The 25,199-nt window shown below is 39.7% G+C and overlaps 1 protein-coding gene across 5 annotated transcripts in view; it reads right to left on the bottom strand.

Annotated features, from left to right (window-relative positions):
* The window catches only part of LOC133657336 (disrupted in schizophrenia 1 protein-like), a 189,672-nt gene that overhangs the window by 136,336 nt on the left and 28,137 nt on the right, over nucleotides 1–25,199 (bottom strand). For all 5 annotated transcript variants that reach the window (XM_062058538.1, XM_062058537.1, XM_062058539.1 and 2 more), the window contains exon 6: nucleotides 17,159–17,525. In XM_062058538.1, coding sequence (XP_061914522.1) covers nucleotides 17,159–17,525 — 367 coding nt within the window. The remainder of the gene's footprint in view (nucleotides 1–17,158; nucleotides 17,526–25,199) is intronic.

Raw genomic sequence — 25,199 nt, 5'->3', positions numbered from 1 at the left:
ACACTAGTCTGCACCATACTGGAGCAAAATGAGTCTAATGCCAGCCAAGAATGTTAAAATAATATCTAAGTGGCCCACGTTTGTCCATAAAAATATGGCAAAGCTGCTGATGGTGTGTTTGACTGAGAAGCAACTGGAACTGCTCTCCAAGGTAAAGACTATACATTTATATTGCATTACTTCATAAAACTCCTTCCATTCTACTGTTTTTACACAATATGTCTTATTTAAAATGCATGTTACATGTTAAATTCAATGTATTTCAATGGGAGACGTACATTTTAGATACAAGTGTCCTGAGTTTAGAGCAGTGGTTCTTAACCTGGGTTCGATTGAACCCTAGGGGTTCGGTGAGTCGGGCTCAGGGGTTCGGCGGAGGTCAAAACACACCCGACTCATCGTGTAAATAAAAACTTCTCCCTATCGGCGTATTACGGATACGGCAACAGCAGAAGTCACACTGATTTGCAGGTGTGTAATTTGTTGTGAGTTTATGCACTGTGTTGTTTTGTTGTTTGAACAAGGTGATGTTCATGCACGGTTCATTTTGTGCACCAGTAAAAAACATGGTTTTTGATTGATTGAGACTTTTATTAGTAGGTTGCACAGTGAAGTACATATTCCGTACAATTGACCACTAAATGGTAACACCCGAATAAGTTTTTCAACTTGTTTAAGTCGGGGTCCACTTAAATTGATTCATGATACAGATATATACTATCATATATACTATCATCATAATACAGTCATCACACAAGATAATCACAATGAATTATTTACATTATTTACAATCAGGGGTGTGGGATGGGGGGGGGTTAGGATATGGACATCAAGTAGTGGACATAGAGAGCGAGAGAGAGAGAGAGAGAGAGAGAGAGAGAGAGAGAGAGAGAGAGAGAGAGAGAGAGAGAGAGAGAGAGAGAGAGAGAGAGAGAGAGAGATCAGAAGGCATAAGAAAAAGTATCTGCATTTGATTGTTTGCATTTGATTGTTAGCAATCCGGGGAGGGTGTTAGTTTAGGGTTGTAGCTGCCTGGAGGTGAACTTTTATTGCGGTTTTGAAGGAGGATAGAGATGCCCTTTCTTTTATACCTGTTGGGAGCGCATTCCACATTGATGTGGCATAGAAAGAGAATGAGTTAAGACCTTTGTTAGTTCGGAATTTGGGTTTAACGTGGTTAGTGGAGCTCCCCCTGGTGTTGTGGTTATGGCGGTCATTTACGTTAAGAAAGTAGTTTGACATGTACTTCGGTATCAGGGAGGTGTAGCGGATTTTATAGACTAGGCTCAGTGCTAGTTGTTTAACTCTGTCCTCCACCTTGAGCCAGCCCACTTTAGAGAAGTGGGTAGGAGTGAGGTGGGATCTGGGGTGGAGGTCTAGCAGTAACCTGACTAGCTTGTTCTAAGATGTTTGGAGTTTAGATTTGAGGGTTTTGGAGGTGCTGGGGTACCAGGAGGTGCATGCGTAATCGAAAAAGGGTTGAACGAGAGTTCCCGCCAGAATCCTCAAGGTGCTTTTGTTGACCTGAGAGGAGATTCTGTAGAGAAATCTCGTTCGTTGGTTAACCTTTTTGATTACCTTGGTTGCCATTTTATCACAGGAAAGGTTAGCCTCTAGAATGGAACCTAGGTAGGTGACCTCATCTTTCCTGGTGATAACAATGTCACCCACTTTTATAGTGAAGTCATTGACTTTCTTGAGGTTGATGTGGGACCCAAACAGGATGGATTCTGTTTTACCCAAGTGTATGGATAGCTTGTTGTCAGCGAGCCAGGTGCAAGTTCTACAGAGCTCAGCACTGAGGATTTTCTCCACACTTTAGTATGGGGAACATATTCACCATTAATTAGTTGCTTATTGACATGCAAATTAGTAACATATTGGCTCTTCACTAGTCATTATTAAGTACTAATGCCTTATTCGGCATGGCCTTATTATAACCCTAACCTTCTAACCCTGACCCTAACCCTCTAACCCAGGGATCACCAACGCGGTGCCCGCGGGCACCAGGTCGCCCGTAAGGACCAGATGAGTCGCCCGCGGGCCTGTTCTAAAAAAAAAAAAAAAAAAAAAAATTACAAAAAAAAAAAAAAAAAAATTTTTTTTTTTTTTTTTTTAATTAAATCTACATAGAAAAAACACAAGATACACTTTCAATCAGTGCATCAACCCAAACAACCTCCCCCATGCACACTCATCCACACCCACTCACACAAAAGAGGTTATTTCTTTCTGCTACCAATATTCTGGTTCCCACAACATAGACAACACATCTGCAAGGGACACAGTCCCTGAAGCACACATGATTGTATAGGCTGCTGGTCCACTAACATTTTCATTAATTACTATTTTTTATGTAATTATTTTTATATTGTTTTACTTTCTTTTTTATCCAAGAAAATGTTTTTTATTTATTTATCTTATTTTATTTTATTTTTTAAAAAAGGGCCTTATCTTCAACAGACCAGGTTGTCAATGAAATTAGATTTGTTTAAAGGGTTTTTTAAACCAGGCCCAGTCCAGATAATGTCCAAGTCGGACTCAGCAACACACACCTTCATTCATGTACACAGAAAAAAATTAGGGAACACAACAGATTGCATATAATTTATAAACAAAATTACATTTTCAAAATAAGCATTTATGTACAGTCCAGATTATGTCCAGGTCACTCAAATGAGGGAACACAACAACATATATCATATAATCTATAAACATAATTATACTTTCAAAATAAGCCTTTGAGGACTTCTCATCTTTTTTTTAATGTTTTTTGGCATCATTATCGTATTTCAACCATGTAACTTTCTAAAGTTAGAAAATACTGAATAAATGTTTTAAAGAATGTAATACTAAGTGAATATCTGTTTTTGGCCTTAAAAATAAACATTTTACCGAGTACTATAATTAAATTGACTAAATCATGATTGTCAATGAACTCTCCTAAAATAACAGAAACCACATTAAGCTTCATAAACAAACCAATCCTTAAACACATTTTTTCAACTGCCACCCAAAACAAAGACACAATATGACAATACCAAAACAAATGCAGGGTGATTCAGGCTCCTGACAACAAAATCGGCAATCATCTGACTCTGTCATATTCCATAATTTTAACATTTTCCCTGTGGGTAAGAAGTTATAAATAATTTTAATTTGAAAATAACGATTTTGCACATCGATAGTGGTTTTATAGATTAGTTTGAATATGGCATCCCATGACAACGGGCAGTCAAAAAAGTCCTCCCATTTTCCATTTGTGTTGTATGAGGCAGCCTTCAAAGATTTCTTTATTAAATAAAAATTATATATTTTTCTATTTATTTTAGTTCCTTTTTGCCAACTACAATTTCTTATTAGAGGTTCACAAACTAATAATTTAGTAGTTCCATAATTAATTATTTGTTTCCATCTTTTCCCAATTACTCCAGTTAGTTGATAAAATGAAAAGCTTCAGCAAGCATCACCATACATAGCTCTAAATTCATCATACTTCATAATTTTACCATTCTCATTGATAATATCATTGACAAAAATGATTCCTCTTTCAAACATATTTTTCCAAAAGAAAGGCTTTCCATCTATTACAATATTAGAGTTCATCCATATTAACTGCTGCAAAATATTGTCTCTTTTTTCTGGCACATAAAATTGAAAACACCACTATGAGTGGATTGTTTCCTTTATGAACCCCGCCATGTTTCCCAGCAGACTCTCTGGGAGGGGATCACTTGTAAAAAAGGATACAATTTCTTTTGATACAGTACATGTTTTTTGTCCAACAGGACATTTGTGTACCACTCAATGTTTAAATACGTCTTTGGAACAATTGATGCTTTTAAAGACAGACACATAGCTTCAAAGTTGAGAAGTTTCAGGCCCCCATATTCATACTCTTTGTACAAAACCTTTCTTTTAATCTTTTCTGGTTTGCCGTTCCAGACAAAATCGAAGACCCTCCGCTCATAAATCTTAAAAAAGTTTTGTGATGGAGCTGGTAATGACAAAAACAAATAAATAAATTGAGGAATAATTAACGAGTTGGCAATAGACATTTTACCATACAAGGTTAGGGATTTCCCTTTCCATAATTGCATAATTTTGTCCAGCTTTCTTAGTCGATTATCATAATTTACTGAGCCTAGATCTTCCAGATTATCTGGGACAACAACACCAAGTATGTTAACTGGTCCATCTGTCCACAAAACAGGCACTTTGCATTCCATTCGAAAGGACGTTCCCTTTAGATTTCCGATCCTTAACATTTTACATTTATTATAATTAAGCTTAAGGCCAGATTGCTGTGAAAATATGTCCAAAAGATTAAGAAGGTTCCGCAAACAATGAGGAACAATCTTATCTTTGTGAATCAGCCTTTTCTGACATGAACTTCATCAAGAACAAACACAGAACACGCCTCACTGATGCACATCTGCAAGACTCACTCAGAGTTGCAGTGTCAAGTTACACACCAGAGTACAACACACTAGTTAACAGCATGCAATGCCAGGCTTCCCACTAACTGACAAAGAAACAGATAACAGATTAGGTGTCCAGTTCAAAGTGTGACATGATTTAAAAATTTGAGAGTTTACTTTTGTATTTTACATGAGTTATTATTTGTACAAACATGGTGCAAAGTAATTCATGATTTGTTAAAAAATGTTAGTGGCTAGCTAGTTAAAATGGGATATTGTGATTTCACAAGACTGTCTTAGAAGTGATCATTTGAAAATGTTCAATTTGAAAAATGTGCACTTAGAGAAAATATAAAAATAAAGTGTTGCATATTGATATTTATCTGTTTCTATATATATTTATTGTGAGAAATCATTAAGATGATCAGTGTTTCCACAAAGATAAATATTAATAATAACAGAGTTAAAGGTAAATTGAGCAAATTGGCTACTTCTGGCAATTTATTTAAGTGTGTATCTAACTGGTAGCCCTTCGCATTAATCAGTACCCAAGAAGTAGCCCTTGGTTTCAAAAAGGTTGGTGACCCCTGCCCTAACCCTAACCAAATAACTCTAAATTAAGTCTTTGTTACTTAGAATATGTTCCCCTAGTATCCCAAAAACTCTAAATTAAGTCTATGTTACTTAGAATATGTTCCCCATACAAAAGTGTTACCAAAAACATATAACTTTGTCTTGAATTTGGAAAAAAAAAACATTTTATTTTTCACTAAAGAAGGGTTGGGTGAATGCGCATATGAAACTGGTGGGGTTCAGTACATCCAACAAGGTTAAGAACCACTGGTAGAGCTATGTCACCAATTTGGCTCGTAAATCGAGGTATGTCTCTGGGGGGGAAACGGACTTACTTTTGTCACTTTTGTTTGGACTGCTGCTGTCATTTGTGTTTTGACAACCTTTGTCCCTCCCGCTTTAGAATCAATTCCAGTTTACGAGCAGTATCAAAAACAACAAATGACACCATACCTTCTACGACTCCTTCCCTGTGACGGTGCGGAGAGTTTCGGTGACATTTCAGGCCCAGCAGTCCAGCAAACATGTCGACATGAAGAAGGAGAAGAAGGAGGTCCAACTAGTGGTTATGGACTTCTTACATCCTCCATGTTTGGAACACGACAGCAGACAGTCCACGACGCTCACTTCACTTCCGTTGTGGAAAACTAAATATTTTGTTTTGAAATCCAAGTGCTACAAGTAACTATTAAAAAGTGTTACTAAACGTCTTAAATAAACATTTTCAAATACTAAAACGGAACAGAGAACTTGTAACGGACCATTTGACGCAAAGCAGTGAGTCCAGTTACGCACGGAGAGACGAAAAGATCTTCTGTAGGAATAACAAAGAAAACGTCCACAAGTGGTGTTAAAAGATCACCTGGCGTTAATAATGACTAATTATCGATTGTATGGATCATCAATGAGTCCATCGGTAGTCGCTGCGTACTGAGTGCGTCGGTTGGAGCTGAGGCGGTCAGGAATTTGACTCCAATTCAGCCTCCTTCAGACCGCCTCAATTGTACAGCAAAGCATCCTATGAATGTTACACACACTACATACACACACTTCATACACACACTTCATAGTCCACACACAAGCTTCATGTTGTCTTTTACAGCATTTTGATGAGTTAATGTTTATACATACGACGTATGTATAAACATTACGTATGTCATACGTATATGTATACAAACCCCGTTTCCATATGAGTTGGGAAATTGTGTTAGATGTAAATATAAACGGAATACAATGATTTGCAAATAATTTCCAACTCATATTCAATTGAATGCACTACAAAGACAAGATATTTGATATTCAAACTCACAAACTTTTTTTTTTTTTGCAAATAATAATTAACTTAGAATTTCATGGCTGTAACACGTGCCAAAGTAGTTGGGAAAGGGCATGTTCACCACTGTGTTACATGGCCTTTCCTTTTAACAACACTCAGTAAATGTTTGGGAACTGAGGAGACACATTTTTTAAGCTTCTCAGGTGGAATTCTTTCCCATTCTTGCTTGATGTACAGCTTAAGTTGTTCAACAGTCCGGGGGTCTCCGTTGTGGTATTTTAGGCTTCATAATGCGCCACACATTTTGGATGGGAGACAGGTCTGGACTACAGGCAGGCCAGTCTGGTACCCGCACTCTTTTACTATGAAGCCACGTTGATGTAACATGTGGCTTGGCATTGTCTTGCTGAAATAAGCAGGGGCGTCCATGGTAACGTTGCTTGGATGGCAACATATGTTGCTCCAAAACCTGTATGTACCTTTCAGCATTAATGGCACCTTCACAGATGTGTAAGTTACCCATGTCTTGGGCATTAATACACCCCCATACCATCACAGATGCTGGCTTTTCCTCTTTGGTCCGGAGGACACGACGTCCACAGTTTCCAAAAACAATTTGAAATGTGGACTCGTCAGACCACAGAACACTTTTCCACTTTGTATCAGTCCATCTTAGATGAGCTGAGGCCCAGCGAAGCCGACTGCGTTTCTGGGTGTTGTTGATAAACGGTTTTCGCCTTGCATAGGAGAGTTTTAACTTGCACTTACAGATGTAGCGACCAACTGTAGTTACTGACAGTGGGTTTCTGAAGTGTTCCTGAGCCCATGTGGTGATATCCTTTACACACTGATGTCGCTTGTTGATGCAGTACAGCCTGAGGGATTGAAGGTCACAGGCTTAGCTGCTTACATGCTGTGATTTCTCCAGATTCTCTGAACCCTTTGATGATATTACGGACCGTAGATGGTGAAATCCCTAAATTCCTTGCAATAGCTGGTTAAGAAAGTTTTTTCTTAAACTGTTCAACAATTTGCTCATGCATTTGTTGACAAAGTGGTGCCCCTCGCCCCATCCTTGTTTGTGAATGACTGAGCATTTCATGGAATCTACTTTTATACCCAATCATGGCACCCACCTGTTCCCAATTTGCCTGTTCACCTGTGGGATGTTCCAAATAAGTGTTTGATGAGCATTCCTCAACTTTCTCAGTCTTTTTTGCCACTTGTGCCAGCTTTTTTTAAACATGTTGCAGGCATTAAATTCCAAATGAGCTAATATTTACAAAAAATAACAAAGTTTTCCAGTTCGAACGTTAAGTATCTTGTCTTTGCAGTCTATTCAATTGAATATAGGTTGAAAAGGATTTTATTTTATTTACGATTTACACAACGTGCCAACTTCACTGGTTTTGGGTTTTGTATATATACTGTATATACATACATATTTATGTGTGTGTGTGTGTGTGTGTGTGTGTGTGTGTGTGTGTGTGTGTGTGTGTGTGTGTGTGTGTGTGTGTGTGTGTGTGTGTGTGTGTAAAAATACACCCATCCATTCATCCATTTTCTACCACTTGCCCCTCTTGGGGTCGCGGGGTGGCTGGAGCCTATCCCAGGCGGAAGGCGGGGTACACACTGGACAATTCGCCACCTCATCACAGGGCCAACACAGATTCACACACTAGGGCCAATTTAGTGATGCCAATCAACCTATCCCCAGGTGCATGTCTTTGGAGGTGGGAGGAAGCCGGAGTACCCGGAGGGAACCCACACAGTCACGGGGAGAACATGCAAACTCCACACAGGACGTTCTCGAATAATATATAATGTTGGACAGCAAGAACATTCAAACCCTTCATTTACTAAATCTCTTACAAAACAGTTAATATTATTCACAAAGCAAACTATAACCTGCTACCCAAGAATGTACAACAATTATTCTCAACAAAAGAGGAGAAATATAACCTTAGGAAAAAATCCCATTGAAAACATTTGTATACACGTACAACACTTAAGACATGTAGTATATCAGTATGTGGAATTAAATTATGGAATGTATTAAACAAAGAAATCAAACAATGTACTAATATGATCCAGTTTAAGAAACCTTTCAAATTCAAAGTGTTTACAAAGTACAAAGATAAAAAATCCTGATAAACATCTTGAGCCCTATTAAAAAATAGATAATCTTATTAATCTCAGAATGTGAACCATAGATTATTTAGCTATTTATTTATGAGAACTTTTATGAGAATAAACTCATTTATTTATGTAATAATTATACACTTACTCATTTGCCTATTTATTTATTTATTACTGATTGAGCTGCAACTCAAACACCTCCTTTTTCACAGCTATTTCTACGCAACTGCCAGTTTGCAAGTCCACAGCGGCCGCAGAACAATTTTAGTCCTGATAAATCACACTCTGTGTGCAATAATTAGACTGCAATTTCTCCTCCCAGTATTGTGGGCGTTCTGATGATCAGCATAATATTCTACATATTCCTGAAGACGGACACGTTAAATGGATTGCACTCATTATTCTGCTCAAGTAAGAGACACACAAGTTTAGTGGATCAGCTTTATGTGGTCTATCAAGATTGCACGTTTATACAAACAAATGTGTTAGAAATTACTATGATACGAAAAGGGGTAGGATTCAATAAGCCCTGCTTCTTCCTATTCCTTTTCGGACATGCTGTATTGAGAAACTGGAAATATGTTATGCATCATATTGTAATTGTATGCATGTTCAAAATAAACTAACACCTTTATCGTACCCATAACAATGTTCACTTAAATATTATTATGAACATGTCATGTTTATGTTTAGTTCTGAGTATAGAGATTAGCTGATTCATGTGTATTATCATAAGTGGATAATAAGGATCATAATAATACATCCCTATTATTATGAAGGTGACGGTGCCGTCTCCCGGCTATTGGCGTGATCCCAAGATGCAGAAAAGGCAAGCGTTGTGCAGAAGGTCTTCTAATTAGGAACCAGGCAGAAGAAAAACAACAAAGGTCTAGCAGGAACTCAGAAAGTAACAGCACACTATGGCATACACTAAATGAATGAAGCAGCACCAGGTGGAACTAAATAGAACTAATGAAGAGGACCCACCGGAGGCAAAGCAGGTCGTGGCATTCTCAGAAGATCCACAGCAAGCAAAGTAGGCAACGACCCGCCGTTGAAGAGACGGGCATCGCGGGTGGCGTTGGTGCCAAACAGTCCAAACCAAGGGTCCCCAAACTACGGCCCGCGGCCAGTGTCCAAAATCCGGCCCACGAAAAGTCCCAAGTTAAAAAAAATTGTTTGTTTTTGGGGTTTTTTTATCATTATTTTTTTAAATCTGTCCTTTCTAATCCATTTTCTACTGCTTGTTACTCTCGGGGTCTCTTAGCCGCTCAGGCAAATCATACTGTCTAAAAATGCATTTTCCCATTGACATCATCGCGCAGCATGTGCGCGCTCTTTCAGTCAATTAGTGCGCGAGGAATATATACATATGTGTGTATATATATATATATATATATATATATATATATATATATATGTAGCCCGACCCCCAGCCAAATTTTTTTAACCCAATGCGGCCCCCGAGTCAAAAAGTTTGGGAACCCCTGGTCTAACCTGTCATGTCGGCTCATGCTTACATTATTATTAGTGCATCTCCTGGGAGTCAAGTTTCCCCCCGTCTTTAAACCCTAATGACGCCTCTGTTTCTAACTTCAATCAAGGGTCCTTGAACGCATCACAGTTATGTGCAATGAGATGCAAAAGTGAAACTTGTACATAATTTTCTCCTATGCTGCCACTGATGGATGTATTACATTTGTACATTTCTTCTATCACCTCACCCTTTTTCCAAAATGCTATGTAAAGTGGGTGAATGCAATATTTTCATTGAAAATTTTCACCAAAAATGTGTGTTGGTTTTCATACACTGTCTCCATTATGCTCATGTTGGTGACTCAGTCTCTGCGCTTTTTTTATTGAGTACAGCTGCACAATAAGCCATCATAAAAAACGTGTAGCATATAGTGAAAGTCCAAACAAAGTCAACGAGAGCATTAGTGTGTGTTTTCAGTAAGCCAAACCCATCCATCCATTTTCTACCGCTTGTCCCTCTCAGGGTCGCAGGGGTGCTGGAGCCTATCCCAGCTGCACTCGGGCGGAGGGCGGGGTACACCCTGGACAAGTCGCCCTCAGTGGAAATATGGCGCTCAGAGAGAGACTTCACTGCCACCTTGATGGCAGAGCTGGAATTTGCCTCCTGTAAGAGAGATGCACATGCTGCTTGCAGTCTGCCACTTCAAATAGATAAGGCACGCTCAGATTACCCTAAAGATTAGATCTACCTAGTAATTCCCTGCTGATGTAAAGAGGGGACGGACGACCAGAACACGCAAGACTGCACATAAGCCTATGTGGAATCACGACTGTGTGACGTGTTGTGCCGCAACGCTGCCTCATGCATGCTTATAGAATAGAAAAGAAATAGGCTGTTACAAAACCCAAAACCAGTGAAGTTGGCACGTTGTGTAATTCGTAAATAAAAACAGAATACAATGATTTGCAAATCCTTTTCAACTTATATTTAATTGAATAAACTGCAAAGACAAAATGTTTAATGTTCGAACTGAGAAACATTTTTTTTTTGCGAACAATCATTAACTTTGAATTTAATGGCAGCAACACATTGCAAAAAAATTGGCACAGCAGCATTTTTATCACTGTGTTACATGGCCTTTCCTTTTAACACCACTCAGTAAATGTTTGGGAACTGAGGAGACCAATTTTTTAAGCTTTCCAGGTGGAATTCTTTCCCATTCTTGCTTGATGTACAGCTTAAGTTGTTCAACAGTCCGGGGTCTCAGTTGTGGTATTTTAGGCTTAATATCGCACCACACATTTTCAATGGGAGACAGGTCTGGACTACAGGCAGGCCAGTCTAGTACCTGCACTCTTTTACTATGAAGCCACGCTGTTGTAACACGTGGTTTTGCATTGTCTTGCTGAAGTAAGCAGGGGCGTTCATGATAATGTTGCTTGGATGGCAACATATGTTGCTCCAAAACACCTAGTGTGTGTGTGTGACAAACAGTGGTACTTTAACTTTAACCCTCTGGTTAGGAGGCAGCCACTCTACCCACTGATTGCAATGATTGATGTAAACAAAATTTGTGTCAGCTTGCAACCATTGTCCCTGCTATTTGTTGATGTAACACAAGTGCCATGCAGTACTTTTATATATTAAAAAAAAAAAAAAAAAAGTAGATTTAAGTGACACAATTGATTTCAAGACTATAAAGTCGTAGCAAAGTCTGGCGTTTGCCAGCAATCGCTTGTCTTTAAAGGCCTACTGAAATGAATTTTTTAAATTTAAACAGGGATAGCAGATCCATTCTATGTGTCATACTTGATCATTTCGCGATATTGCCATATTTGTGCTGAAAGGATTTAGTAGAGAACCTCGACAATAAAGTCCGCAACTTTTGGTCGCTGATAAAAAAAGCCTTGCCTGTACCGGAAGTAGCGTGACGTCACAAGTTGAAAGGCTCCTCACATTTCCCCATTGTTTACACCAGTACCTAGCGTCGGATAGCGCGTCTGCTATCCAAGTAAAAGTCCTCTTGGTTGTGTTGCTATAGCCAGCCGCTAATACACCGATTCCACCTACAACTTTCTTCTTTGCAGTCTTCATTGTTCATTAAACAAATTGCAAAAGATTCACCAACACAGATGTCCAGAATACTGTGGAATTTTGAGATGAAAACATAGCTTTTTTGTATTGGATTCAATGGTGTCTGAATACTTCCGTTTAACTATTGACGTCACGCGCATACGTCATCATACATAGACGTTTTCAACCGGAAGTTTAGCGGGAAATTTAAAATTGCACTTTATAAGTTAACCCGGCTGTATTGGCATGTGTTGCAATGTTAAGATTTCATCATTGATATATAAACTATCAGACTGTGTGGTCGGTAGTAGTGGGTTTCAGTAGGCCTTTAATATAGACAAAAGAAATATTAAACATTAATCCATCAATTTAATTTGTCTTTTAAATGCATTGTGTTCTGCATGTAAAAATATTAGTTGTATCTATAAAATGTGTTTTGTGTGCGTTTTCATACAAATATGCTTTGAACAACACCTTCGGAACGGACCAATCACAAAAACCGAAACCATTTTAGAACAGTACAGCTTGCACGGCATATAGATTAATGATCCGCTAGATAATGAGTCAACACACAAACATTGTCTAAATAGCTGGCAACACAAGTGAGTAGCAAGACAATTGTGTACTGCCTACAGTTAAGTATGCATGAGTGCTGCTGGAACTTGGGAGCAGCGGTCCATTCATCAAACCATGAATGATAATAAAATAAAATACTTACTAAGATACGATATATGCTATTATATACATCATTGTTGATTCAGGTGTACTAGTATATCGTATTTGTGATACACAGCCACAGTTAGATATACAGTACCATATATATACAGGTATATGCAGCATAATGACAACTTGTGTTTAATGTATGTTTAAGTGCATGTGAGAAAACACAATAGATACTGTTTACATCAAACTCTGAATATGATGAACAACCAAATGTGTCTGAAGAAATGCAGGAGGAGAAGTCTCTGCAGACAATGAAGTATTTTCATCCTCCTTTCATGCATTCAGTTTGGCAGACCACTGATGGACAAGACTCAGCGATGAAAGGCTGAGTTTCTCAACACAACAGCGCGTTGTCTGCACTCCTCGGCCACACTTTGCATGAGAAGGACAAGATGTGCGCCGAGCCTTGCATGCACAGGGAGATCACCTGCTCCGCATTAAACATTAGAAGCACTTAATGTCCTTTGGGAAGCAAATGAGCTGACCTGCTTACTTGGAAGACACCTCATGAACCTGAGAGGTTATCAAGTTGAATTACTCTCAACAGGGGGCGGGCTGAGGGGGTCTTTGGGGGTTAAAATAAATGCTTACATATCTGCTTGTCACCGTGACTTTAGATTTAAAGCAGGTTATCCATCTTTTTGTGCCTTTAGAAAAATATTATTATCAAATATATGGGCAATTGTGTAATTAAGGGATATACATCAATATTCATATGTATTCACTGTTGCGCTTGGCAGTGATGGGTAGCTTGACTACATTTTTCAGTACCTTGGCGGTAGCTTAGCTACTTTTTTAACGAGTAGCTATTCCTGTAGCTTAACTACAAAACCCAAAACCGGTGAAGTTGGCACGTTGTGTAAATTGTAAATAAAAATAGAATACAATGATTTGCAAATCCTTTTCAACTTATATTCAATTAGAATTAAATAAATAAATGATAAATGGGTTATACTTGTATAGCGCTTTTCTGCCTTCAAGGTACTCAAAGCGCTTTGACAGTATTTCCACATTCATCCATTCACACACACATTCACACACTGATGGCGGGAGCTGCCATGCAAGGCGCTAACCAGCAGCCACCAGGAGCAAGGGTGAAGTGTCTTGCCCAAGGACACAACGGACGTGACTAGGATGGTAGAAGGTGGGGATTGAACCCCAGTAATCAGCAACCCTCCGATTGCTGGCACGGCCACTCTACCAACTTCGCCACGCCGTCCCCATTTGACTGCAAAGACAAAATATTTAATGTTCGAACTGAGAAACTTTTTTTTTGCAAATAATCATTAACTTAATTTAATGGCAGCAACACATTGCAAAAAAGTTGGCACAGGGGCATGTTTACCACTATGTTACATGGCCTTTCCTTTTAATAACACTCAGTAAACGTTTGGGAACTGAGGAGACCGATTTTTGAAGCTTTTCAGGTGGAATTCTTTCCCATTCTTGCTTGATGCACAGCTTAAGTTGTTCAACAGTTCGGAGTCTCCGTTGTCGTATTTTAGGCTTAATATTGCGCCACACATTTTCAATGGGAGACAGGTCTGGACTACAGGCAGGCCAGTCTAGTACCCACACTATTTTACTATGAAGCCACGCTGTTGTAACAAGTGGCTTGGCATTGTCTTGCTGAAATAAGCAGGGGCGTCCATGATAACATTGTTTGGATGGCAAATGTTGCTCCAAAACCTGTATGTACCTTTCAGCATTAATGGTGCCTTCACAGATGTGTAAGTTACCCATGCCTTGGGCAGTAATACACCCCCATGCTATCACAGATGCTGGCTTTTGAACTTTGCGCCTATAACAATCCATCTTAGATGAGCTCAGGCCCAGTGAAGCCGGCGGCGTTTCTGGGTGTTGTTGATAAATGGCTATCAATTTTCATAGTAGAGTTTTAACTTGCACTTACAGATGTAGCGACAAACTGTAGTTACTGACAGTGGTTTTCTGAAGTGATCCTGAGCCCATGTGGTGATATCCTTTACACACTGATGTCGCTTTTTGATGCAGTACCGCCTGAGGGATCCAAGGTCACGGGCATTTAATGTTGGTTTTCAGCCAAGCTGCTTACGTGCAGTGATTTATCCAGATTCTCTGAACCTTTTGATGATATTATGGACCATAGATGGTGGGGCGACATGGCGTAGTGGGTAGAGCGGTCGTGGCAGAAACCTGATGGTTGCAGGTTCGCTCCCCGCCTCTGTACATCCAAATCGCTGCCGTTGTGTCCTTGGGCAGGACACTTCATCCTTGCCGCCGGTGCCGCTCACACTGGTGAATGAATGATGAATGAATGATAGATGGTGGTCAGAGGGGCTGTAGGCGCAAACTGGCAGCCTCGCTTCCGTCAGTCTACCCCAGGGCAGCTGTGGCTACAAATGTAGCTTACCACCACCAAGTGTGAATGAATGGTGGGTTCCTACTTCTCTGTGAGCGCTTTGAGTATCTAACAATAGAAAAGCGCTATATAAAATCTATCCATCCATCCATCCATCCATTTACTACCGCTTGTCCCTTTTAGGGTGGCGGGGGGTGCTGGAGCCTATCTCAGCTGCATTCGGGCGGAAGGCGGGGTATACCCTGGACAAGTGGTGACCCTCACCCCATCCTTGTTTGTGAATGACTGAGCATTTCATGGAAGCTGCTTTTATACCCAATCATGGCACCCACCTGTTCCCAATTAGCCTGTTCACCTGTGGGATGTTCCAAATAGGTGTTTGATGAGCATTCCTCAACTTTCTCAGTCTTTTTTTGCCACTTGTGCCAGCTCTTTTGAAACACGTTGCAGACATCAAATTCCAAATGAGCTAATATTTGCAAAAAATAACAAAGTTTAACCAGTTTGAACGTTAAGTATCTTGTCTTTGCAGTCTATTCAATTGAATATAGGTTGAAAAGGACTTGCTAATCATTGTATTCTGTTTTTATTTACGATTTACACAATGTGTCAACTTCGCTGGGTTTTGTACTTTTAGACCCATGTAGCAGAGTAGCTTAAATCAAAGCTACAAACTACCAAGAGAGAAAATAGACTGTGAATCCAGGCCAAAAAATATGAAGAAAATACAATGACCTGGACGAATGAGAATATCCATACATACGGCCAACTAAAATCTTCTGTGGGTTGCAATAGTCCCCCAGGCTGCACTTTGTGGACATAGTCATATGTCTAATATTCCTTTTCTTCGACAGTCCATATATGTTGACAAGTATACGTAGGACGCAAACACCTCCTTTTTCACAGCTATTTCTACGCAACTGCCAGTTTGCAAGTCCACAGCGGCCACAGAACAGTTTTAGTCTTGATAAATCACACTCCGTGTGCAATAATTAGACTGCATTTTCTCCTGCCAGTATTGTGGGCCTTCTGATGATCAGCATATATTCTACATATTCCTGAAGACAGACACGTTAAATTAATTGCACTCCTTATTCTGCTCAAGTAAGAGACCATCATCTGTGCACAAGTTTAATAGATCAGCTTTATGTGGTCTATCAAGATTGCCCGTTTTATCACACGCACACCTTTAGTAGATCAGGCCCTATGTATGTTCAACTGGAACATTCTATCTATTGGGTTCTGGCATGTTGTATTCAAGTGTTCCCTAATTCATTTTTATTACGTTGTCCAGCTAAACAAGGGCAAAATATTAGAAACACTTGTGTGATGTGATGCAGGTATATATATCACTGCAAATTATTACAAGCAATGTTGATAAATGTTTATGAAAACTGAGGTTGTGCTTAAGGCTCCATTGGATAGACCTGTGTGTGGTTTTTATCTCCAAGCACGCAGGTATTGACATCTACCAGCAGATGGCAGGCTTTCCCTTTTATTCAAACTACATAACTCCAAGGGCAGGATGAAAAAAAGCATATTTTGCAAAAGCATTTATCAAAATATTAAGTATCACTTAAATACAGCTCAGCAAAAGCTCTACAAGCTGTAAAATGAATGCGTACGAGAGAAAATTCAAAGAATCTCCAATCATTTGCAACATTTCATGATAGTTTATACAGCAACAGCTATAGACACAAGTGACATGACTTATAGGTGATGAGATAACAGGAAGGGGTGCTCCGTGTCAAGCATACAGGGGTTGTTTTGCGTGTGTGAGCGTGCATGTGCGTCAGAAGGCTGCCATAGAATGGGCCTGAACAAAGGTCACATGTTCTACCTTAGATTATCTGTGTGTGATAGGGGAAGGGGAGGGCAGAGAGAGACATAAAATAAACACACACGTTATCAAAGAAACCTTAAGTCTTGCAAAGCAGGGCATACTTGGCGTAGAATCATTATCCTTATGAAACAGCTGAAGTCATCATATCTTTATCTTGAGAAAAAATATGTTGCTCCGTTGCAACAACAATGTTTTATTGTACCGGTAATATGAAAGAACATCATTAAACGTAACAAAGTACAGTTAACATGGGCTATATTATAGAAACTTTTGTAAAATAATTAGACCACACCTTCCTCTGGGTCCATGTGAGCGTTCCGACTGGAGAAGACGTCAGCCAACATGTGTTTGGGAATCTCAGAACCACGAACTTTTAGGGTGTAGCAGGCATCCTCCACTTTGCCCAGGCTCTGACGCAGCGTGTGAAGCTTTTTGGAAACCTCATAAGGACCAGTGTTCCCGATGAAGGTGAAACCATCGTGGATCTGGCGCAAGAACTGACTCAGTTGGAAGGGCGTGTCGATGTCACCGTTGCCCACGCTACTAATGCACAGGCGCATCAGCTCTCCCGTCAGGTCTGCTATGCCCAGCAAATAGTCTGAGGGCATCACCTGGAAGGTCAGGACCTGAGCTCCCGTTGGCAGTGTGTCAGCAGAGACCTGAGGGTGACACAACATTTGAAATTGATTTGTTGTTCCTTGGAAAATAAATGATTAATAACTGCAACACAATTCACACTGAACATTGACGCTATGACATCTATATCACAGTATATATTGCAGCCTCTTGCGATAACGATATATCACAACATATTATTTAGCATATAAATGATAACAGAACCATTTTAAAAGGAGTTAAACATGCTCCTACTTTAGCTGCTGAAGGTATGCAGCAACATATTCCGTCATTTCTATTATTAATCAACTTGTTAATTTGCTGTTAATATCTGGTTATGTTCTGTGGTAACACGGTTCTATCTACACTTCTGTTAAAATGCACAAAGCACATATTCTTCAACTTTATATTTGTTTTGGGTGGTATTACGAATCTGGGTATCGATCCACTACAAAGACAGTTACAGGGGCAGTATTGGTCAAACTAATGCGGGTACAGATACTTAACATTTTTAAGATAATTTAATGATTTAATTTTTGATCACAATTATTAAATTAAAAAATGTCCTTATTTATAATTAAGTTAATGGTACAAAATTATTAAACAAAAGCAAAAACTACTATTGGCTCTTATTTCCTCGGTTTGAAAACAACAACAAAATATTGTGATAAAAAAAATATTTATATAATCACCGTAGTATCAACTATATACTGCTACTATAACTGGTATTGTTACTATCGATATTTGTATTGATCCGCCCACCCCGTTTACACTTGTTCTGTTGAGCTGTTTGCTATGTCTTTTTTAAATCCTCCTCCGGTGTGTAGTGTAGCATGTTTAGCTATTCCTTGTCCTCTACTCCTATAGTAATAATGTTACTTGTAAGAAACATAGTTTATTTCTGCCATGCAGACAAGGATTACTGACTTAGAAGCGGGTTTGCACTGTCTATGGATATTAGCTGCTACCGAGCACGCTGCATTGCATTGAGGACGCCTTCATTCGCATGTTGCTGTCAAATATTCGGTACACAGCTAGAATGTGTCTTCAACATGCATTATCACAATGTAACAATAGTAATAAAAGCTCTGTCATTGCCAACATTTATACTGTTTATAAGACACAACCCTAATATTACCTAAAAGCACATTAAACAAGTAGCACTACAAAATGTTGACCTTCTTCTGTGGTTCAGCTCTTTTAAAAAGCATAAACGGTAATTATTTTTTCATTGTTCCATGACTCAACCAATCATAATATTAGGTGAAAATAGATTAAATAATTTCTGACTGAGGCTGGTAGCATAAAAACACAACTGACAACATAAATTCATGCACTTTGACTCTGACAGACATACTTAAACAATATACAGTATACCCCAGTCTCTACATGCTTCAATGTGACTGAGATTGTTGAAGAGGTCGGGTGCAGAAATGTAAAAAGATAGCAACTTTCTCCCAATCTAACAACTTCTAAAATCACTGTACAAGAACTAACGTGAGGATACAAAAAGTGCAAAGATGAAAAAATAATAATGGATTGGAATCATACAGCGCCTTTCGAGACACTCAAAGCCAGGGGTCCCCAAACTTTTTGACTCGGGGGCCGCACTGGGTTAAAAAAATTTGGCCGGGGGCCGGGCTGTGTGTATATATATATATACACATTGCCTTTATATTCCAGCGAGTTAATCCGTTTTGTCATTTAACATCAATGTTCATCAACATTTCACATTGTCACGTTATCGATGGGAAAATGATTTTTTTAGACAATATGATTCGCCGGAGCGGCTAGAAGACACAGAGTAACAAGCGGTAGAAAATGGATTAGAAAGGAAAGATTAAAAAAAATAATAATAATAAATTTAAATTTAAAAAATAAATATTTTTAAAAAAAAATCTTGGGACTTCCCGTGGGCCGGATTTTGGATGCTGGGGGGCCGGATCCGGCCCGCGGGCCATAGTTTGGGGACCCCTGCTCAAAGCACTTAACACTGAGAATCCCATAATTGAGTCCACATTCACACACTGGTGGTGGGAAGCTACGTCTGTCGTCACAGCTGCCCTGGGGCATACTGACGTTTCCGTCAGTCACTCACTATGCCCTGAGGCCACCACCAAACAGTCATACGGCAGGGTGGGTCTTGCCCGAGGACACAACAGCAGTGACTGGGCTGAAACATATGAAGTTATAATTGTTCCTTAAAGGCCTACTGAAACCCACTACTACCGACCACGCAGTCTGATAGTTTATATATCAATGATGAAATCTTAACATTGCAACACATGCCAATACGGCCGGGTTAACTTATAAAGTGCAATTTTAAATTTCCCGGGAAACTTCCGCTTGAAAACGTCTCTGTATGATGACGTATGCGCGTGACGTCACGACGGCAACGGAAGTATTCGGACCCATACAAACTGCTCTGTTTTCATCGAAAAATTCCACAGTATTCTGAACATCTGTGTTGGTGAATCTTTTGCAATTTGTTTAATGAACAATGAAGACTGTAAAAAAGAAAGTTGTAGGTGGGATTGGTGTATTAGCTGCGGACTACAGCAACACAACCAGGAAGACAGAGATGGATAGCAGACGCGTTAGCCGCCGAACTCACCTTAACTTCCTCCGTCTCGCCGACCGCATCTATCCGACGCTAGCCGCCGACCGCACGGATGATCGGGTGAAGTCCTTCGTCCTTCCGTCGATCGCTGGAACGCAGGTGAGCAGGGGTGTTGATGAGCAGATGAGGGCTGGCTGGCGTAGGTGGATAGCTAATGTTTTTAGCATAGCTCTGTGAGGTCCGGTTGATAAGTTAGCTTCAATGGCGTCGTTAGCAACACAGCATTGTTAAGCTTCGCCAAGCTGGAAATTATTAACCGTGTATTTACATGTCCATGGTTTAATAGTATTGTTGATCTTCTGTCTATCCTTCCAGTCAGGGATTTATTTATTTTGTTTCTATCTGCATTGGAGCCAGATGCTATCACGTTAGCTCAGTAGCTAAAGAGCTTCACTGATGTATTGTCGTGCAGATAAAAGTCACTGTGAATGTCCATTTCGCGTTCTCGACTCTCATTTTCAAGAGGATATAGTATCCGAGGTGGTTTAAAGTATAAATCCGTGATCCACAATAGAAAAAGGAGTGTGTGGAATCCAATGAGACCTTGTACCTAAGTTACGGTCAGAGCGAAAAAAGATATGTCTTTCACTGCATTCTAGTCCGTCACTCTAACGTTCCTCATCCACGAATCTTTCATCCTCGCACAAATTAATGGGGTAATCGTCGCTTTCTCGGTCCGAAACTCTCTCTCGCTCCATTGTAAACAACGGGGAATTGTGAGGAATCCTACCTCCTGTGACGTCACGCTACTTCCGGTAGGGGCAAGGCTTTTTTTTATCAGCGACCAAAAGTTGCGAACGTTGTTCTATACTAAATCCTTTCAGCAAAAATATGGCAATATCACAAAATTATCAAGTATGACACATAGAATGGATCTGCTATCCCCGTTTAAATAAAAAAAATTCATTTCAGTAGGCCTTTAATTTTGAGGTAGCAAAGGAAAGATGTCGAGCACAGAAACATTTATTTTGTAAGCATCTACATTACATTTTGAAAATAAGTTAAACTCAAGCGAAAAATAAATATGTTTAAGGGGAATATTAAAGGGGTCAATTCATGATTTTTCTTCTATTTTTAAAACACTTCTTGTTGGTCTGCATAACATGCAATGATGTTTCTTTGGTCAAAATTTAGCATAGATTTTGCTGTAAAGACCTATCTTTACGCCACTTTCTGGCTGCTTCTAAAAACGGTTAATTTTGAGAGGCGGAGTTGTTAGATGCATATGAAGCTCTCCTTCCCACGCTGACTATACTTTTGTTACCGCCATACAGCTATGTTTGGTACAGTAGTTGTTTTTTGTTTTACTAAGACTGTATGGAAAATAGAAACCGGTGATTGCCACCAGCGATCTAATTTTTTCAAAATAGGCTCAAAATAGGCTGACGTACATTTCTACTATATGGAAAAACCGCTGATGTTGAAAGAAGTAGGAAAGAAGGCAATATTGTTTTATAAATATCTATGCAATGCCTCCACAGTTTGATTTAAAATTTTCGGGATTTAAGCAGATCCCTAATACACATAAGCACATACCAATGGGTAAGAAACGTTGGTTTTGCATGATAGGGCCCTTTTAATGTGTTTTGTGCTCAATATATGTGTTCGCTATTATTCAAATTAACGTATAATAGGGCTTAAAAGTCTGACGTGGAAACACAATGCATCATGGGTCTTACTGCATCGGAGTAGGTTCTTTACATTGGGTTAGATGCAAGACTGTCCTAAAGTTGTGTTTTTTTTATTTACCAAATTCCAAATATGTCATGAACGTGCAGCATCAATAACTGTCGCAATGGTTATCATGATCGCTTGAGGAAAAAAAAAAAAGATTTGGTAAAATGTTAGCATTTCCCAGGTAAGCAAAGTTGGGAAACTTGGTTAGTGAGCAAAGAAACAAGACGACGAATGCCTGTAATATATCAGCCGTACAAAAGGACAAACATCCCAATTAACAACATCACCTGGAACAAGATGGTGTGTTCACGGCATATTCAGACTGATAAGTTTGAATCAAAGCATGTTTTATTCTGTTTTACGCATAGCATTAGTTAGCTGTTGCCTATTAAGTGTTCGCTTAAAATAGCTGTGGTGCTGCTTCGAACAACATATAGCGAAAAATCGTGTTTCTGTTTACTTTTAGTCATGACTAAGCACAAAATGAAGACAAAAACAGCCCATTGTTACTTAAAAGTAACAATGGGCTGTTTTTTTTCGGGGAACCTTGGTTATGAAACGAGGCCGGGGGACCTCACACATTTTGGATACATTAAAGAAGAAAGCTGTAGATTACACACAATTTGAACAAAGACTTTGCATTCTGAAATTCTTTGCCGCTGTTAAAACGGACTCCGTTGACAAAATATAGACAAGTTTAGTGGCACTTTTACTTGATTCAAATCTGTCGACTATCGGGTGTGCTCATTACTCATAGGAGTCAATGCCACTATTTTTTATATTTTTCCAGGTAGCGAGCCTTTACAATAGAGTACAGTTTGTCTCGGTACTGTCCCTTGTTTTTTATTTATATTTTGTACAATCCATTTCATTCAGTTTGTTGCTCGCTTTCACATTGCAAACAAAGCCTTTATCCAACAAGTATGCCTACCCAGCCCCCACAATGCATTGCAAAATCACGTGGCATTTCGAGCCCTACAAATACTCCTTTCTGCAGACCCAGCTCTCTTCCCTCCTCTCTCCCTATCTCTGCACATTCAGCTTTTTTCTCTACGCTCACTCAGGTTGTGACAAAGTGTTACGCATGTGCCAAAAAGGCAACCAATATTAGAACTGGACAAATGTATGCTCTGACTGGCTGTTTTATCTCCAATTAAAACGCTTGTTACATTATTCAGGAAGTGTTGTTCACAGCTAATGGAGTCAATAACGTCTTAGCTGTGGCCGTGATGCTTTATCAATTTGGTTACATGAACATATGATAATATGAAGGATAACATTTTATAAACATTATGAAATTATTTTTGTCCATTTGTATGCATTATAATAGAGATGTAACAATAGAAATATAAAAACAATTCATATCTCGGGTATTTTGTATGTATGTTGTATGATGCATGTTGAATGTGCTCAAAAAGCACTTGTACACACTGAAATATTTTGACCAAGTTATTTAAAAATAAAAATAAATATAAAAAAGACAGTTACAAAACCCACTATTTTGCATGTTTTGTGTTTTTAAGCTTCACTGCTAGTGTTTTAATGGCTAAGATTTTATTGTTTTAAATATTGGTTTGTACTGTAGCACTTTAAGATTTATTTAAATGGAAAAGTGCATAACAAATAAAGTCTATTATTATTATTATTTTAGGGGTTGTGAGTGTGAATGTTGTCTGTCTATCTGTGTTGGCCCTGCGATGAGGTGGCAACTTGTTCAGGGTGTACCCCGCCTTCTGCCCGAATGCAGCTGAGATAGGCTCCAGCACCCCCCGCGACCCCGAACGGGACAAATGAATGGATGGATGGGTTGTGTCCTACTGTGTTCAGTGGTCCATGAACTCACCGTAAAAACACCTTCATCTCTTAATCCTCGATCACTCAGACTAAGGGAGCACAGCTTGTAGGTTCAATGTGCACAATTGAATAGCTTAGTTAATCAGACAGCATTGTTTCTAAAAGTTTAGGCTAAGGTATGTTGTGTCTTAATGTGGAAAGACGTAAACGTCTCTTGTTTTCACGTTAGTATTTATGCTAGCGAGCAGGTGCCAGTCAGTCCGTGAGGTTATCAAAGTGAGGTTATCAATCACGGTTTTTCGATCACTTTATTTTATAACAGGAATACTAACCGAAGGGAGGTTTATCATGGTTATCAATATTACCGTTTATCGTTACATTCTGACAATTTAACAAGCGATCGAATCCCAAGCCCAAACAGCTAATCAGAGTTTACATTTGTCCAGTTCTCTGATTGGTTGCCATTATGGCACATATGTATTGCTCGCGTGCTAACCTGGGCAAATGCGGAGCAAAAACCCAAGTGGGTGTAGAGAAAAAAAGAGATGAATGCGCAGACTACATAGGTTGAGAGAGAGAAGAGAGGGATAATAGTAAACATGCACACTAGAGATGCGCGGTTTGCGGACACAACCGCAGAGTCCGCGGATAAACCGCGGGTCGGGCGGGTGACTGTCATGTCTGTGATTATGTTTTGTTTTAGTCATGTTCGGTTTTGGTTTTGGACTTTTTGTGCACTTTTATTTGTCACCATAGCAACCATTAGTTTCACCTGGTTCACATCGTCATGTCACGCACCTGTTCACGTTTAGAGTCACGCACCTGTTTTCACTGATCATGTCACTATATAAGTTTTTCTGTTTCTGTTGTTCGTCCTGGCGACATCACACTCCTGCCACTCTGTTCACCCTCATGATCCATGCTGCTCTTTTTTATGCCCCTCTTCTCATGTCAAGTAAGTTTTGTTATTGTTCATAGTTTTTTGCCTTTGTGCTATAGTGTTTTATTTTCATAGCCACGTTTTGTACTTCCGCCTTTGTGCGCGCTTTTTGTTAATCCCCTTTTGAGTTAAAATATTAAACATGTCCTCACCTGCACGCCACGTATGGTCCAATTCATTTGCACCACTGGAGAACCAACCACGCCACAGACCGAGTCGTGACAGGTGTCGCCAGCAAAAAAGTTCTCCAGCAAGTTTGGACGAAGGAACGTGGGAGGACCTGCGCGCCATGGAAGCCGAGGACACTTCGCTATTCCCCCATGGAGCGCAAGGACCTCAAGTGGGGTCCGACCGGCAAACTGGTGCTGATCAGCTCCGTTTGGCCCGGGGACGTAGGCGCGTCATCCCTGTCCCGGAAGCGCCACTCCAGACCAAGAACGTCAGGGAAGGTGAGCGGACAGCACGCGGCGCTCCCGCAAGCTCCTCCCCCTCCGGGCGGAAATGGGCCGCAGCCTGCCCGGCTTACCCAGGATGACATCACAGACCAGGATTTTTTTTTTTCTAAATTATTTTTTCTTTTAATCACCGCCTCCAACCAAGGACTCTAAAAACATGATAAGACATTACCAGGACATGTTTTTAGAAATCAGATCCTGTCAAGCCAAGCCACCCAAATTTCATGCCCCG

This window comes from Entelurus aequoreus, linkage group LG09 (genome assembly GCF_033978785.1).
Source record: "Entelurus aequoreus isolate RoL-2023_Sb linkage group LG09, RoL_Eaeq_v1.1, whole genome shotgun sequence".
Taxonomy (NCBI): domain Eukaryota; kingdom Metazoa; phylum Chordata; class Actinopteri; order Syngnathiformes; family Syngnathidae; genus Entelurus; species Entelurus aequoreus.
The sequence above is the reverse complement of the archived record's forward strand: the minus strand, read 5'-3'. Positions and strand labels throughout refer to the sequence as shown.